This window comes from Diadema antillarum, unplaced genomic scaffold (assembly GCF_040938485.1).
Source record: "Diadema antillarum isolate AM-2024a unplaced genomic scaffold, OU_Dant_1.0 scf00000103, whole genome shotgun sequence".
In the NCBI taxonomy this organism is placed as follows: domain Eukaryota; kingdom Metazoa; phylum Echinodermata; class Echinoidea; order Diadematoida; family Diadematidae; genus Diadema; species Diadema antillarum.
In genome coordinates this window covers 3,067,073-3,083,766 of record NW_027270992.1, presented here as the reverse complement: position 1 = coordinate 3,083,766, position 16,694 = coordinate 3,067,073, and the positions used below count along the sequence as shown (strand labels likewise).

At 38.9% G+C, this 16,694-nt stretch overlaps 1 protein-coding gene across 1 annotated transcript in view; it reads right to left on the bottom strand.

The window, feature by feature from the left end:
• Positions 1–16,694, bottom strand: part of LOC139719017 (receptor-type tyrosine-protein phosphatase F-like) — a 116,411-nt gene that overhangs the window by 56,856 nt on the left and 42,861 nt on the right. The window contains exon 7 of the mRNA XM_071630458.1: positions 830–1,195. Coding sequence (XP_071486559.1) covers positions 830–1,195 — 366 coding nt within the window. The remainder of the gene's footprint in view (positions 1–829; positions 1,196–16,694) is intronic.

Here is a 16,694-nt window from a genome sequence, read left to right as displayed (position 1 = left end):
TAGAATAAGGTCATTTTTTTGCTTAATTTCGTTGAGAATGAAGCTACGTTGTCAGTCTGGTAGTGATTGTAAAATGTAATGATAAGTTAAGGAAACATTCAAACATCTCCTGTGGACAGTCAATGCGTTCCAGTGCAAGTCTACTGGAATTTCGAAAATGTCAGAACCGTATCCTATATGGAATGCATTAATTCAGGAAAAAGACTGACAAATCACATTTACAGTAAATATGAAATTATATTCCACATAATGATATCAAAAAGCACAAAGACATAAACTTGATAATGGAGCGTACATTTTCAAGAAAAGTTAGGAATGGACAGATAGTGTCCTTGTCGAAGTAAATAACCGAGTTAAAATGCTTTAAAGTGTTATTGTGGCTTATTCCCAATTTAGTGTGTAATGATCTCGACTATGTTTTTTCGTTTGCTTACCTGCTTACGGTTCACTTTATTACTAGATTTGTGACATAAACCAGGACAATGGAAGCAATGGAAACTCCCTCATGCTATCATTTCAGGTAAGAGATATTATCACACCAGCATCCATCACTGAATATAACATGCTGGAGAAAACCCGACATTTTTTTTTTTACATCAACAAACCCCTGTCTTTTGCAGAGGGTCATGACCGCAAAAGTTTCTAGAAAGGTAGAATAAAACTGAATACATGTACAATAGAAATATATCAAAACATCGTATTAAGTTTTATATCTATGCTATTGACTGCAGACTAACATTCGAACCCAACGCGTCATTCACCAGTTAAACAATTGTTGGTGTGAAAACGCATAAAACTGACGGAATACTTTGGAGGACATAACTCTTACCATCCCGGTACTCGTTGATCATGACCACCTTTTCCGTTCTCCCCTTGTAGCTCACCGCTGTCTTGAAAGCTCCAGCTCTGGCAGCCCCGCCATTTTGGTAGTCGAAAGTCGCCCGAACGCTGTCGAAGTTATCCTTAGTGAATTCTGTTATGACTGTGCCTTCTGGTAAACCTGAATCCCGCCAGTTTTGGCCTTCTGCAGTCACACCATGACCGGTCTCCCCCGGTCCGGTGTCCACCTCTCGCCCGATGTAAAACTCGATTGAAGGATGATTTATATCGTCCATTAGGTAAGGGCCGATTAAATCATTTGCGGTGTCGTCAATTCCAGCATACAGCTTGAACGCCGTCATATCGACAATGTGCACTGAAATTGAACGTCAGATTTGGAACATGTCCGTGGACAAGTAAGTGAGTGGAAACAGAAATAGTAGTTTGACGGCCAGTTGACCAAATGCATTACATATGGCCAAACTATTCAAATCAGCTAATGCTTTCCATTTGAAATAAAGAAAAACTAGCCAAATTTATCAGAATAATTATGTTTCAGTTTTCTTCAAAACCAAAGAAGAAAAACAGTAGCTTTGTAGAAAATAAAGTAGATGTGAATGTGTGTACACGTAGTGGTAGAGTAGTTACACGCCCTTTACGCCTTGTTTTGTAAACATGTTTTTTCATATCTGTTATTTTCACATGCACATGTATATTATTTCTTACAGTTTTATATTGATATAATTGTGAATATGTTTGTACTCTCATAATCTGAGATGGGATCGATAGAGTCAATAAAATATTACAAATCTTACAAATATTCATGCCATGATATGAAAAGTAAACGTATTATTTGCCTCCCACACATAAAATTGAATGAAATCAAAACATCTTGGGGAAACATAATACCTTCTCTAAAAGTACACACACAATCACACACACACACACACACAAACACAAACACACATAGGCGCAAAATGCACTTAGCCTTTTTGAAATCCACAGGAATTAACATTACTGCACATCAGACATGAAGATTTCCATTTACCAGTTCCATTTTTTCTGCTCAAATATCTAAATACGGCTAATTAGACATAATGGAAGCTAAAGACGACGAACAATGTCAATGTAATAAGTGCTGATATCCGAAAGCTATCCATGATATAATCAGGGGCAATTAAAAAGCTATAAATATTCTTGCTTTTCTGAGCGTGAAAACGATTCCGACTCTCTTTTGTGTTACGTAAAGCCCCCTCACACCTGAGCGAATGTAGGGGGACGAAGAGGGATGAATGGGAAAAACGCACGAAATGCGCGCGAATTCAACGATTTCAATTAAAATTGCCTTCAAATCATCCGATTATAAACTAAAGTCAGATACGATTAACGAACGGAAAGCGAAGGATAAATATGACATGCGAAAGATAACGATTTTTCGGTTCACTTCTTTGAGTAAATTGCGGCCGAAGTCGAGCGAAGGGTTGATATGACCCGATAAGACGAACGAACAGTGAGCAATGGTTTGATATGGCGTGCGATTGGAAACGAAGACGAAAGAATAGATCAGGCGTTCTCATACGTGTGTGTGCGCTCCTCGGGGGGGGGGGGGGGGGGGGGGGGATAAAAGCCACCAGGTCCGTCCTGATTTCAATGCGGCCAGAGAAATCATCCACGCAACATTAAAGCAAGAGGCAAAGGCATAGGGGACGCACGAAAGACTGCATCAACCGGGAAGAAATCCACAACCTCGGAATGCTCACAATCACAGTCTGAACATGTGTGCAAAAAAATGTCAGGAAGCTCATCAATTGAAAATTTATATATAAAGATACCAACATTATAATGAAACAAATAAATTAATTTCAGATTTTTGCTGCTACACAAAGATCATTTGTGTGAAATAAATATCCAACATTATTAATTATTCTTAAAGCACGCTTTTGAAGAAGAAAAAGAGTATCAAGCAAAAACTGAGATTAATTGCCCCAATTACCATCATTTAAGCAAAAAATGAATATTGAAATAGTAACAATGGAGGTGAGGTGATAACAAATCTGACGTACCCCTAAATTGACTCGACCTATCCCCTTTCCCCTATTGTATCATACCTACCACCAAAATCGCACCAGACAAATTTGTAGTCACTGTTCATTATAGCCAACAGGATTATACTAAAAAAGCCGTTATAGTTGTAGTATAACGAGCCAGACAGAGGAGGCTTTCTGATGGCCACATGCTTGCCATCAGTAGCTGCCATACAGTGGGGAAAATTCCACCGCTTGTAGAATCCACCAGCAAGTTGTCTCCATCCATCAGAGGTTGAAGGGGCTGTCATGGCTTCATCTGCATACTCGTCACATATGGCCGGACACACTTCCCTGACCATTACAGATAGAGTGTTTCAGGCACCCTCCACCCATACTGCATGTCGGAGTAGGGCCTACTTGGTGCCAGACACAAGATGACGGAGAGTAGCTGCCAACTTGAGACCTTCTTCAAGCGGCTCCCTGTACCAGGTGTACTGCCTCCTGATTCTTCCTTTGACCCTCTCCAGGATTTCATTGTAGAGTTCAGGGGGCATGCAGAGAAATTTCTTGAAAGTCGAAGGGTCTTCTCTTCGGAGCTCAACCAACAGCTGGTCGTACATTCCAAAAGCCCTTCTTCTGGCAGGGTTCAGCCACGTCCTTCTCCAGATACGACGTCGTCTGAAGCCTCGTCTCCATCTGAATCGGCCTCTGATGAACTGGTGTAGGTTCAGCTGCTGATGTATAATATCATTCTGAGCCATTGCCAGTAAATACTGGACTCTGAGGCGGGCTGCATCTTCCATTTTTCTGAAGAAACTTTTAAACTTTCAGGTGGAATGTTTATATATGAGTAGCATGGCGAGTGGCTGGTCACAGAGAGCAGCTCAGCATTCGCCAATTTTATCGTCAGGTCATTCGCTCGTATTCGTATCACTTCGCAATCCATAGTTTGTCATAATATCTCTTAGACTTGCCTTCGTGTATGCATCGCCATTCAAATTTAGTAAAAGTCAATCTTAGTTTCCCTTCGCATAGAAGATGGCAAGCGAAAATACGTTTGTCATAGTATCTTCGTTTCTATGCGCAAGTCATTTAGTCATCGTGTTGCTTCGTTTAGGGTTCTTTCGAGATCGGTCCACCTTGGCAAAAGCGCGATGAGGGACTATGCGTGACAATAGCACACGAACGATAAACGAACGATTACCGCGGACTAAATAAGAGATGCAAATGACAGACGATTTTTCAATTCGTCGGGAAATTTTAAACATTTTCAAAAATCCCGAGCGAATTTGAATAATCGCAACTGTTAGTTCAGAAGGTGTACGAACCCAAACACGAAGGGTAAATATGACTTACTATCAATTACCATTGAAAACGATTTTTCCAAAAATGCCTTTCGCCAGCCATCGCAAGTCATATTTCAGGCAATTCGCTCAGGTGTGAGGGGGCCTTAAAGACTCTTCCGGCTGATTTTACTGTTTATCTTTGTCGTCCTTTAAATGTAAATGTTGCATGGATGATTTCTCTGGCCGCACTGAAATCTGGACGGACCTGGTCGCTTTTATACTCCCCGAGGAGCGCACACACACGTACGAGAACGCCTGATCTATTCTTTCGTTTTCGTTTCCAATCGCGCGCCATATCAAGCCATTGCTCATTGTTCGTTCGTCTTATCGGGTCATTTCAACCCTTCGCTCGCCTTCGGCCGCAATTTACTCAAAGAAGCGAACCGAAAAATCGTTATCCTTCGCATGTCATATCTATCCTTCGCTTACCGTTCGTTGATCATATTTGACTTTAGTTTGTAATCGGATGATTTGAAGGCAGTTTTATTTGAAATCGTTGAATTCGCGCGCATTTCGTGCGTTTTTCTCATTCGTCCCCCTTCGTCCCCCTACATTCGCTCAGGTGTGAGGGGGCTCTTAGGCATGTGTGCGCCGTACCGGAGCGGCCAAGCGTCCAAAGTTCATTCAACGTATCGGTACACTGTATCAGCTCAGCTGCAATCAAGAATTTAACCGCAGTGATCTCGAGCGTTGTAATAATTTGTCAGTTACAGTACCGCTCAGCCCCGAGTGTTTACACGTTTACCTGTTTGGGTTGTATTCACGCATATCCGGCTTCTGAAACGTGTAGAATAGAATCTACACGCAAGCGCGGTTACCCGGCCATGACCCAATGAAACGTGTAAATCGGAGATGCCACTCTTCGGAAACAATCGAAGTCTCCGAAGTATTGAAACGTGTAAACGTGTAAATGGACAGTATGCCAATGTCTGTGCGCGCGCGAGCGACGGGAGCACTCACGCATGCAGCGTGCACGCGCACATAGTTCCCCCATGCCCACCTCCCTTGCTTGGTTGGGGCCGTGATTGTCACGACTTCCGTGCAAGTGCCGTCAACACACACAACGCACACATTTGTCATGCAGCATGCAGCAGCATGCACGACTGTGTGCACCGCGCATATCATGGAACACGAAGTGAACGGTTCACCGTAAAACACGCTCGCTCCACGCTGTGCCGAGTACCACACCAACTTGTTCAGGACAAGTTCGTAATGCAAATACGGTCCATGTACTTGTATGTTCCGTTCGCATTGGCCCCGGCTGCCACCATGGGCAAGAAAATGCGCTGATCGAAATTGCACTATCGTTTTCATTCAAAGCACAGCTGACTTCATGTAGTAATGCACACTTACCGTTCGCTTCGCCGTTTGTCTGTGCAGCTGTTGAAGATGCTAAATTGAACCATATCAGAGAGTTTTCATGGAATTAGAAAGCCCAAAAGGGAAGAAAATGTGAAATCGGAGTTTTAATGAGAAGTACGTCGGTCGTGAACATACACGTACTACATTACATGTGTAGTAAATACTAAAATACTATCACTATAGTGTAGCTTCTATACTCATTCATAAATACTGTCGTGCATTGAAATGGCAGAGAACGATGTCGACGATTTAATCGATTCTGATACTCAGTAGTCGCTAATTAGCCGCTCACCGGTACTAACAATATTGAACACAACTCGTGCAATGCGTGTAGCCCCTACTTTCTTTTTCGTATTTTTTCCGTTTTCATTGACTCTACCATGATTATCACTATTTAAAATATTGATACAAATTGTTCATTCCAGGATTTAGACATCCTGTCTTTAAAATTGTGGCAAGTATTTAATTTATCATGATTTAATAATTTAATTTGAATAGTTTTGAAGGGAATATAATGAGGTTGAAGGAAAAGTGGAAGAAAAAGGTAAGGCTATTAGAAGGAGGGAGAGAGAAAGAGGAAGAAAAGAAAATGAGAAGGAAGTTGAAGTCTACGTAGATTTGTTTCTTGTAATATAATACATATAGTTCTAATAATAACTGAATGATAATAGCGTTAGAAAAAGTGTACAATCATGTATTAATATAATGGACTTCTTTATAGAAAGTGTTCATTCTACCTAAAAAGATACTCATGGCACTGTGGAAACATGTTTGATTTCATAGTACGTGTACAAATAATTTGTACTAGTACTACATTGTAATATTTATATTTGATTTCATTTTTTTTTCATTGTGTATACACATAAAAGAACTGCAACCCCAATATTTGCTTCTGTTTTGTAGTAAAGGTCCATTTTTGTGCAGGATTAATGATGGATACTTCTTATTTTTTTTTCGTAAACAACTTTTACTGTTTTCTACACATAGGCCTATTATCCTTCCATCATTTAGTCAGCAAAAAAAAAAAATGTGTTGACAGATATACAGTCACACGTAAAAGAAAATAAGTAAAATGATAAAAAACAGACGCATCAAGATCAGTTTCTTTCTTCCATTTTTTACTGTCGAGCTGACGTAATTACTTTTGTCAAACACCAAACAAGCGGTAACACATTAATATTTTCATAACCTCCCCTCCCCAAAGAAAACAATAACAAAGAAACATACGTCTATATACAATGAGTTCGCCGCGTCCTCCAGTTTTATGTGTAAACATCGCTAATTAATCTCTTAACTCCCATTCACAACTTTGCACAGATTAAGATTTTTAAGTCGTAAACCCTTTTGTTCCAACCCATAATAGAATGTCATATAATGCTAATTGTCATTCTATCTTTCTCTTCAGTATGTTTCTTGCCACTGTAATCAATGCTTTCGCTTTTTTAGTATCTCAATTTGGATTTTTTTTTTTCACTGTAAACGTTTTCGTTTTCTAATCATTTGTGTTGATTATGATTAAATGTTTTGTTTATCGAAAACAATACTAAAATATGCCTGGTCCGTGTAACTCCATCCACCTTGCATGCCTGTAGTTAATACTTTATTCTCTTCAGTATGTTGCTTGTCACTGTTATAATATTTTTCTGTTTCATTTTTTAATGTGCTTTTGATTATCTTCATGTATTGTCTTTTTATTATTATTTTTTTTTTTGGTCACTGTAAGTGTTTTAATATGATTTTGATTATCGGTCATTGTTTGCATCGAATACATTTGTAGATGTCTGCTCCCGTCTACCTCCATCCACAATGCACGCAAACACACAAACACACACACAATCACACACACAATGGCATACACAATTACACATTGATTTATCATAGTACTCACACTCACAATAAGTTTGCGTTTAACTGAAGGAAAAAGAAAAGTTGAGGCGAAAGAAATACGCTTTTGCTAAGTTGTCGAATATCATTCTCATTTAATTTTTGTAACATAAAGTAAATTTTGCAAGTATAAGATCGACAACAATGTAATATGAATATACATATTTACAAGTAACATAAGAAGAATACAAATAAAGTAATTGGACTATTGTACGTGAAATGCTGTTGAACGCTATAAACTTTGCAGTTCGTGAAATGAAGAGGAATAATGAATAGTAAACTTGATCATGAAGATCAGAAAATACATTCGCATTTCGATTACAGAATAGCGTTGGAAGACAGTAAATGTGCATGTAACAATCTTCAGTCTCGTTCCGTCGTCTAGAATCCTGTTGCTCTCCCCTCGCACTCGATGACCTTGGGCAAAGCTTTGCCGAGGTTCCTGATGTATGTGCAGCACTTCTCCGGCGTCATTCGCTCGCTCCAGAACAGCTTAATCCCTGCAACAAGTTCTGCTTTCGTCCTGGGCTTGTGTACCTGCAAGAAAAAATGAATGAATGAAAAAAAAAAATTGACATTAGTTGGTCATGTAAGTTTCATCCAAATAGCTACAAGAATTTCAAAAGCATATACAGTATAGGGCATGGCGGCCGGTTAAGCTTGCCTTTACATCTCTTAGCCGTTTCCGTTTATGCAAATCGCTGACTACAGTTTGTGGTCGATTGATTGATTGACTTTATTCCCGCAAATTAAATTATGGAAATCACTTCTTATCAAATAGTACAAAGAAATTATCACAAAAGTACATAAAACTGCGGCTGGATGATATCTGAAATAAGCATACAAACGTGTATCAACAAAGACTACACTCCACGAGAATAATATCCACTGCTATAAGTATCTGTTGTGCGAACACTATTACTATGATGAAAATAAACCAAGTCAATGAATTTAACGAATATCTACGCTTAAAAGAAGAACAAGAAAAAATACATACATATAAGTATCTGTTGTGTGAACACTATTACTATGATGAAAATAAACCAAGTCAACGAATTTAACGAATATCTACGCTTCATAGAAAAAAAGCAGAACAAGAAAAATAAAAATACATACAATGTTGTATGTGTATCTGTTGTGTGAACACTATTACTATGATGAAAATAAACCAAGTCAATTAATTTAACGAATATCTACGCTTCATAGAAAAAAAGAAGAACAAGAAAAAAATACATATACAAACATGCGGAGTACAGCAATTATAATAAACTACAGCTTTATGCACATGAGCCTCACCTTCCTGAGAAAATGCTTCATCTCGTGCCACACGTGCTCAATTGGATTGAGGTCGGGAGATTCCGGGGGAGTCGGCCACCAGTTGATCCCTTGCTCTTCCATGAATGCCTTCGTTTGTCGACTGGTATGCTGTAAAAAGAGTGAAAAGAAAGTGGGTGAGTACATGCTTTGTACATCTCTGCTGTGCCGTTACAATAAAATTGCATGTTTATTATTTACAGTTCATATTTACTCGTTATATACGTAAGTGTTACTTAGAAAAACACAGCATGCTCAGGTTTATTCAATGATGTTAGAATGATTATTGCCGTGATATATTTCAACTTTTTACAAATATATCTTTTGGACATACAACTGTATTTCTCGAAAAGCATGAGGTCGATTGAACAAGCTTTACACGTGTATGAATATTCATATAAAATATGCATTCTATTTTTCGTTTTATTTTAACAAACAGAACATAAAAATGCCTACCTTTGGATCGTTATCTTGCATGAAACGATGGCCGTCCGGATAGTGTGTCGCTATGAAGGGGAGCAAGGCGTCTCGAAGCAGTCCCTGGTAGAAGTCCTGGTCCATGATGCCGTCGAAAATGCGGATCTCCGTGCATCCCCGCTTGGAGATCCCCGCCCAAACGTGGACCTTCACAGGGTGCTTAGGTCTTGGCTTCAGCTGCCTGGGAGCGCTCTCTCCAGTGTCCGGGTGTACATGCCTGAAGCACACCGTCGCGTGGTTATCCAGCTGAACGCTCGACTCGTCCGAGAAGATGACGTTCTCAAACTGTTCGTTTCTGCTCAGGCAGTCGAGTGCGTAGTCGAGACGCTTGACCCGGTTCACAGTCCGTATCAGCTGGCAATACCTGGCCCCGGTAGCGATCCAGCCTAGCTTCCTCCTTGCCCTGCGAATAGTTGGTAACGAAATAGTCCGCCCGGTTTCGCTCAGAAGGACCTTCTGCAGGTCTGGAGACGTCGTCTCGTCGTCCAAGAGCATGCGCTCGTGGATTAAGTCCAAGTCTTCCTGGCTCAAAACAGAGGGTGGCGCTGCTCGTGGTTGGTCGGTCAAGCTCCCGGTGGATTGGTAGTGCCGAACCACCCTCCTTATCCCTGCGACGGAATGAACGTTTCCAGCGTCTTCGAGCAGAGAACGAATTTCTGGAACCGAACGCCCGTCTCTATGAAGCTGCACGATGCGAACGCGAACGTGATCGAGGATACGCGGCATGACCGTATAAAACACTTGGAAATTGAAGAATGAAATCGCAGAACGTTGAGGGGTAGGAATCAGAATGACTAATGAACTCGTATTTGGTGGTTACCTTCTATATAAGCTGTTTCTATAGTGTACATCCCAGGGTCTGGTCTCTCATTGGCTTCATTGATTTGAATAGAATTCGGTACAAGCGCTAATGCGTTTCACTAACGACACCCGGACCGCTTTGATCTTCTTTACATCCGGGAGAAGTAACACAATAAGACGACGTGGAAAGATGAGAAAACTGTTGCCGATTTCTAACCAACCATCAAGCTGCGACTGGGGATTACATCGAACAATAGCCGTTCATTAGGTACACTGCGTAAGCATAATGTACACACTCGCAAGCGCTTATTACAGAACTATTGATTTAAACCCTTTTGTTATTTTCTCAGGTCCCATTAATTCCCTCTCGCCTTCGCCTAAAGAGGTTTCGTCCATAAACTGGCATGGATATGTGTTTAACATTATTAGACTATATACTACGCATTGTTTTTGGCTAACTGAAAAATGATTTATACATGACGTACCCGTATATCATTATATCCACACGCACATACTCTCTCTCTCCCTCTCTCTCTCTCTGGCCAGTCCATCATCCTTAGCTATATAGTACCGTATACATGTATGATAAACTCACACTCTTCATTTTCATCACTGTTTTACTTTTGCTATAAACACACACGTTCCGGGGTGCTGTGAGGACCTGGAGATGTGACTGACATAGTCTGATTATTATCATTTATGTATAGTACATGTATAAGCAATTTATGGACTGTTATTATTATTATTGGACACTATCATGAACTTAAATCATTAATCATTATACATAATACATTAACGTGAGTTGAGTTATAGGTTCCAGACTGTACATCAATATATTTCATGTCAAACTATTAGTCTATCATGGCTGGATCCATTTTGCACACTTCATAATTATTATCAATCCACGTCACAATTCATAATAATACACATTTCAAATCATGCTCCATAATCAAGGTACCGGGTAGGAGTGTATACTGTACGAAGGAGGGAACGCAAAAGCACAGAGATGTGAGGTGAAATTGACAAAAAGGTGTCAGAAGGAATAACAGAAGCCTATATTGTAAACGCTTTGGTGTAATAGTTACTGTAACGTTTCTTTTACTTTTTATCTTTGGTTATATTTTCATAATCTCCCTTTTGATGGTCGTTCATGCTCCCGAGTTGAATCATGCAAATGAAATCTATAGACGTATTGTTTTCCGCCTATGTTGTGTTCTTAGTAAACTTTGAGAGCAGAGAAATGCATTTTATGTATTCCAATTGTCGTTGTGAAGCGCTTTGAGCATAATTTTGATAAGCGCTATAATGACAAATAGATGGGTAGATAAACATCGACAGAAAGGCTAAGAAATAAGAGGGAAAGAAAGAGCAGACGAAAATGGGAAAACTTAATTTTTCAAAACATTCATGTTGCAATGCTTATGACACATGTATTATGCAAATTTGTATCCGTTCAACATTGTTCATATGAATTCGCATTATAAGTATAGGCCTACATGTATGTACAGGTGCAGTGTATCGTTTATATTAGGGCTGCACACTATTAGGTCCGACCTGTCTCTTTCAGACCAGTAAAGATTTCTTATTTATCATTATTTTTTTTTACTGGTCCGCTCAGAAAATTTGCTGGTCAACAAATTCACATTTTATTAATTTACAGATTAACATTAAATTGTTTGTGAATTACCGTGTAAAATGATAAAGAACATATCAGATTGTATCAAATGCGTTTATGTAAACTTTTTAGACATCGGCACAAGTACACATAGAGAAATCTGTGTTATTAAACTCGCTGCGTAATTTCACGCTCTTTTTTTCTCGGCGGGATTGCAGTATCTCGTGAAGTATTTCGGCTGTAATATTTGATGATGTTATACCCACCAGGAGAAGTTAAAAATGCGGTTTTTTTTTATTTTTCTCTCGATAATCTCCTCGCATTTTGTGCGTGCATTCATTATAGGTACACGACTTTTTGATCCATATTTAGGCCTATCTCTACCTCAAATACCAGCGGGACTGCTATGGTTTCATGACTTATTCCCGCTGTATTTACGGAAGGGCTTAATCTTTTTTTGATGCACGGGCCAAAAGGGGTAGAAAATGCGCTCTTCATTTTTCTCTCCATCTCTTCGCATTTTGTATATTCGTTCTTGAGAGATACACAACAGGGCCGAATTCATTATCGTTTTGCCCTATCTTTAATTATCTTATCTTATGAATTATTTCGGTTTTTTATTTCGGTTGTTTAAGACGTATACGTACATGCTAATGTTTACTAACCAGCAAAATACAATCAGAAAGAAAGAAAGACAGAAAAAGAACTGGAAGACGGTACAAAAATGGAAAGGATGTCATTCATTTCCAAAACATATTCTTCGTTTCTCTGCAAATAGTTGCTTTGTTAATTACATTCAGAGTTATGAATGCGGTTTTTTTTTTCTCGTTGCGACTGGATTTACATTGTAGCAAATACACTGTATACAAGGAGCTCTCAAGTGCATCTCAAAACAAAATGTGCGATTCTGTATACTCTTTTAGCCATGACAGCCGATCGTCGCAAGTTGTAGCACGAACGGGGATCGTTTTAAAAACAAAAAGCACTCTGTACATCATTACTCGAGTTTTGCGTCTTGTTGAACGATGCGATTGCATTCTATTTTCCCTGATCAGGGCTGCTCTTTTTCTCGACTGACCCAACAGTGTTATTTTTACTGGTCATGTCGGACCAGTAAACTTTGGCAATTCCTGAAAAGTTACTGGCCCAAGTTAACAGTGACTTTTGCCGGTTTCGGACCGTCGGACCGGCGCCAGTGTGCAGCCTTGGACTTAAAAGAATTAAGAAGTCATATTTTCTTGATGCAACTGCTGTAAAAACATGTACTATTAATCATAGAGTCATTTCCTGTCTTGGTGGGAAGTGAAACAAAAAACAAACAAGAATCAGTTACTTTTTGGCCGGAAATGTTATTACATGAGTTACACAACTTCTGTCGCAACAAGAATTAGTTATTTGTGTGTCTGTTTAATGTGCGTGTGTGTGTATGTCCACTTGTACTGTATGCTGTACATTCTTTTTTATTTAAAGGTTGTTTTCTTGTAGAGTATTCACAATGATGCTCAAAATAATCATCTTAAGTCCATTCTGTGAACTGGTCGGTGGTATAATGGACGGCAGTACTTTCAATATATAATAGTGACGAAGTCACCAGTCCTGTACAATTTGGGCATCAAAGAGAATTAACCGTTGAACTATATACACACCCAGTAATTCTTCTTTGTTATGACCAACGTGTTCGGGAGGGGGGGGGGGGGGGGACTCCGCCTATATGTTAAGATTATAAAGGCGCATGCCGGTAAGGAAAGCACTCGCAGCGGGACAAAAGTGTGGACAGAATAGCGGATAATAAAAGAAAGAGTACCCGTGAGTGTTAATTAAGGAACCTTCCCCGGTGATCATGGTAATCTACTACGATGTGTGCGATCAGAAACAAATGGACAATAAAGAAAGCGCTAATAAAGATAACGAGCCTTGATGATTCAAAGTCCAGTGCTCTATAGACCTGCGTTAGATTTAAAACAAAATCCCACATCTGCACCCACATTCAACGCTTCTGTTGACACACCAAATAGGCCTATTATAATGAGAAATACAGCACACGTGTTTTTACGTCATATGCCTTTCCCCTCCCCGTATCACAAATAAACGAATCTACGATCAATAGTGCCTACAGTGTATATAATATATTATCATAATCATACATCCTAAAGAAATATCTCAAAATAATGCCGAGTATTAAAACAACTATATGCACTTAAAGGGACTGTACAGTACTGGTTGAGGTAGGGATTCATGTTTTCAATATTCCTAAGTGAGATGATGAAAGACCTCTTATGAAATATGAAAGAGCATGTAATTTTAAGAAGGATTCAACGTTTATTTGATGAAAATGGTTTTCAAATGGCTGAGATATCCAAAAAAGTGCTAATGATAAAAGGCGACATGCCCCAACTTTATTAGTATATCTTTGTTTCACATTATTTTTGGATATCTCAGCCACTTCAAAACCGATTTTCATCGAATAAACTTTTGATACCCCTTAGAACTGCATGCCCTTTGACATCTCATAGAGTGGTTTCTGAATACATCATGTATCTCACGAAACGTTAAAAGCTAAATCTTCACCTCGACCAGAACTGTACACACCCTTTAAAAGGTGCCGGGTATTTCATACGAGTTTAGGAGAGAGGGAATGCACAAATCGCCAAGATGAGGTGAAGTGGACAAAAACATGTCAGAAAGTATCACAGAAACCTTAATATTGCAAAAGTTTGGGTGAAATAGTTACTGTATCGTTTCTTTTACTTTTTTGTTTGTTTGTATTTTCATTCATATCTGAGCTCATGAGAGTGGGAGTGGGTTGCAATTTCCCCAGTTGATTTTCCATACATACATAAACAAGTAAACTGATTATACGATCCATTCATTTTCTTTGTAGTTTTGCATAAGCCAACACTCCGACCCAGTACTGTGTCGGTACATCATGATTTAAGTTATCGTCACTACTCATGTAGGAATTCGGTTTGACATTCGAATGATTTATGCAGCTCTGCAATATATACTTGATTTTTGTTTTCCCACGGGAATGCTCCATAAACTTTAAAGGTACGCACAGTTTTTGCAATCTTTTTCTGTAGTCATTCTGTAATATGCTATTCATATATTTATCTGTTTATCCAGGGGCCTGTTTCATAAAACTTGTTATCAGTGACAACTGCCACATTGCTATGACAAATTTCCTCACAGCCAATGAGATGCAAGGACCTCAGCAGCTTCCATTGATTCCATTGTTTAATATCAAAAGTCTAATCAACGAGCAAAAGGAGGAGAAGAGGAAAACGAAGAAGATTTTAAGAAGAAGAAGATGATGATGGAGAAGAAATAGAAGAAGGAAAAGAATGAGAAGATGAGACAAAAAATGAATTCTGCATACCATTGATATTGCATACGAATATACTTCATGACGTTATGTAAAAAAGAATAGAAGAATCCATTTCAAGTTGTTGATATGGATACGCATTAGTGTCTTAGACTTAGAAAAGAATAAGTAATTTGTGTGTGTATGTATGTCTGCGTGTGTTTGCGTGTTTCTCCACTTGTATGTTGTATAATTATGATCCTTGAAAAGTTGTATAGTGGAGTATTCATAGTAAAAACATGATGCTACAAAATAATCATATCAAATTCATTCTGTAAAGTTTTTAGGTGGGTGGTATAACAGACGGTTGTACTTTCAATATAGTGACAAAGTCACCTGTACATTTTCTTTTTAGGCATCAACGAGAACCGTTTAACAATAACTCTTTGTATTGACCAACGCGTTCCGGGGGAGAATGGGTTCCGCCTGCGTATAGATTACAATAAAGGCGCATGCCAATGAGGTTCGCTTTAGATCTCAGTGTGGACAATAAAAGAGCTGTGGATAAAAAAGAAAGAAAGAAAAGTCATCGAAGGCGCGGTTGTCGTGCGGTCACACTTTGGTGCGCGTGCGCGCGACAAAGAAGAAAGAGCGCGCCTTTGATGGCTAGTAATTGTGACGTAACAATGCACGCCATTACATGACAATGGCCTCGCACTTCGGATCGGAGACACTTTCCCCTTGCCTGCCTGGAAGCAGGTGGTAGACTGGCCTAATCACGGGCACTCCCCTTTTGATTCTAGAGCCGATGCTTTAACATGCATGTTTATTATAAGAATGATAGAATTACAAATATATATGGTTAAAGCTAGTGTATATATACACAGAACAAAATCATCAGTTGAATATTAAAACACATCTTTAACTCATAGCTTTGTCGGTACCGTCCAGTACTCATTATCTGTGCAACGATCTATGCATTATTAATGAATCATTTTTTGTCGGATGAGCTTCATAAAATGCTAAAGGCACACACAAATTCTATAATTCTGTCTATTGCTATCTTTCGTTCTTTCCATAGTCTCTTTAATTTTCTGTTAATCAGAGACTCATTATTCAAGAATCCAGAATTAAACATTGACGTTAATGTGAGTTCCTTAAGAAAGAATTGGTCACGTTTTCAATCATCCTTGTCAATATTTTGTAAGAATTGGCATGCATCGTTCGTCGAAAAGCTTTATAGGCAGTATTAGTGCATTCTCATTTTCAAAAGTTATTAAAGCGAGTAAAAGGGAAGTTAAGTACTGGGTTGGAGGATGTCCTCGGTAAAATTCCTTATATATTTCAAATGAAAAGATAAGTGATTAGCGACATCAATTTTTTATTTTTCTTAAGTTTGAGTAAAATTAGTTAAGAAGCACAAGACATTGCAAAGAATGAATTGAACAACTGAATTTTATCTTAGTGCAGGTTAAAAACATGAGATTTCCTCACCAATAAAGGTCTGAAAGGGAGCATGCATAATCTACTTTATGAATCAAAATATTGTCACTTATGAATCACAATATTGTCAGTTCGACATTTGCATGAAAACTAGATCTTTGTGAAAGGCTACATTTTTTAAATCCCCGCCAAACGAAGCTCGCGAAGGGAAGATTATGAAACTTGCAGGGTACAACTACGTAATGTGTGTGTTTTTTTTTCTCTCTCTCTCTCTCTGCGTCTGTGCCTTTACATGTCTACGCGTG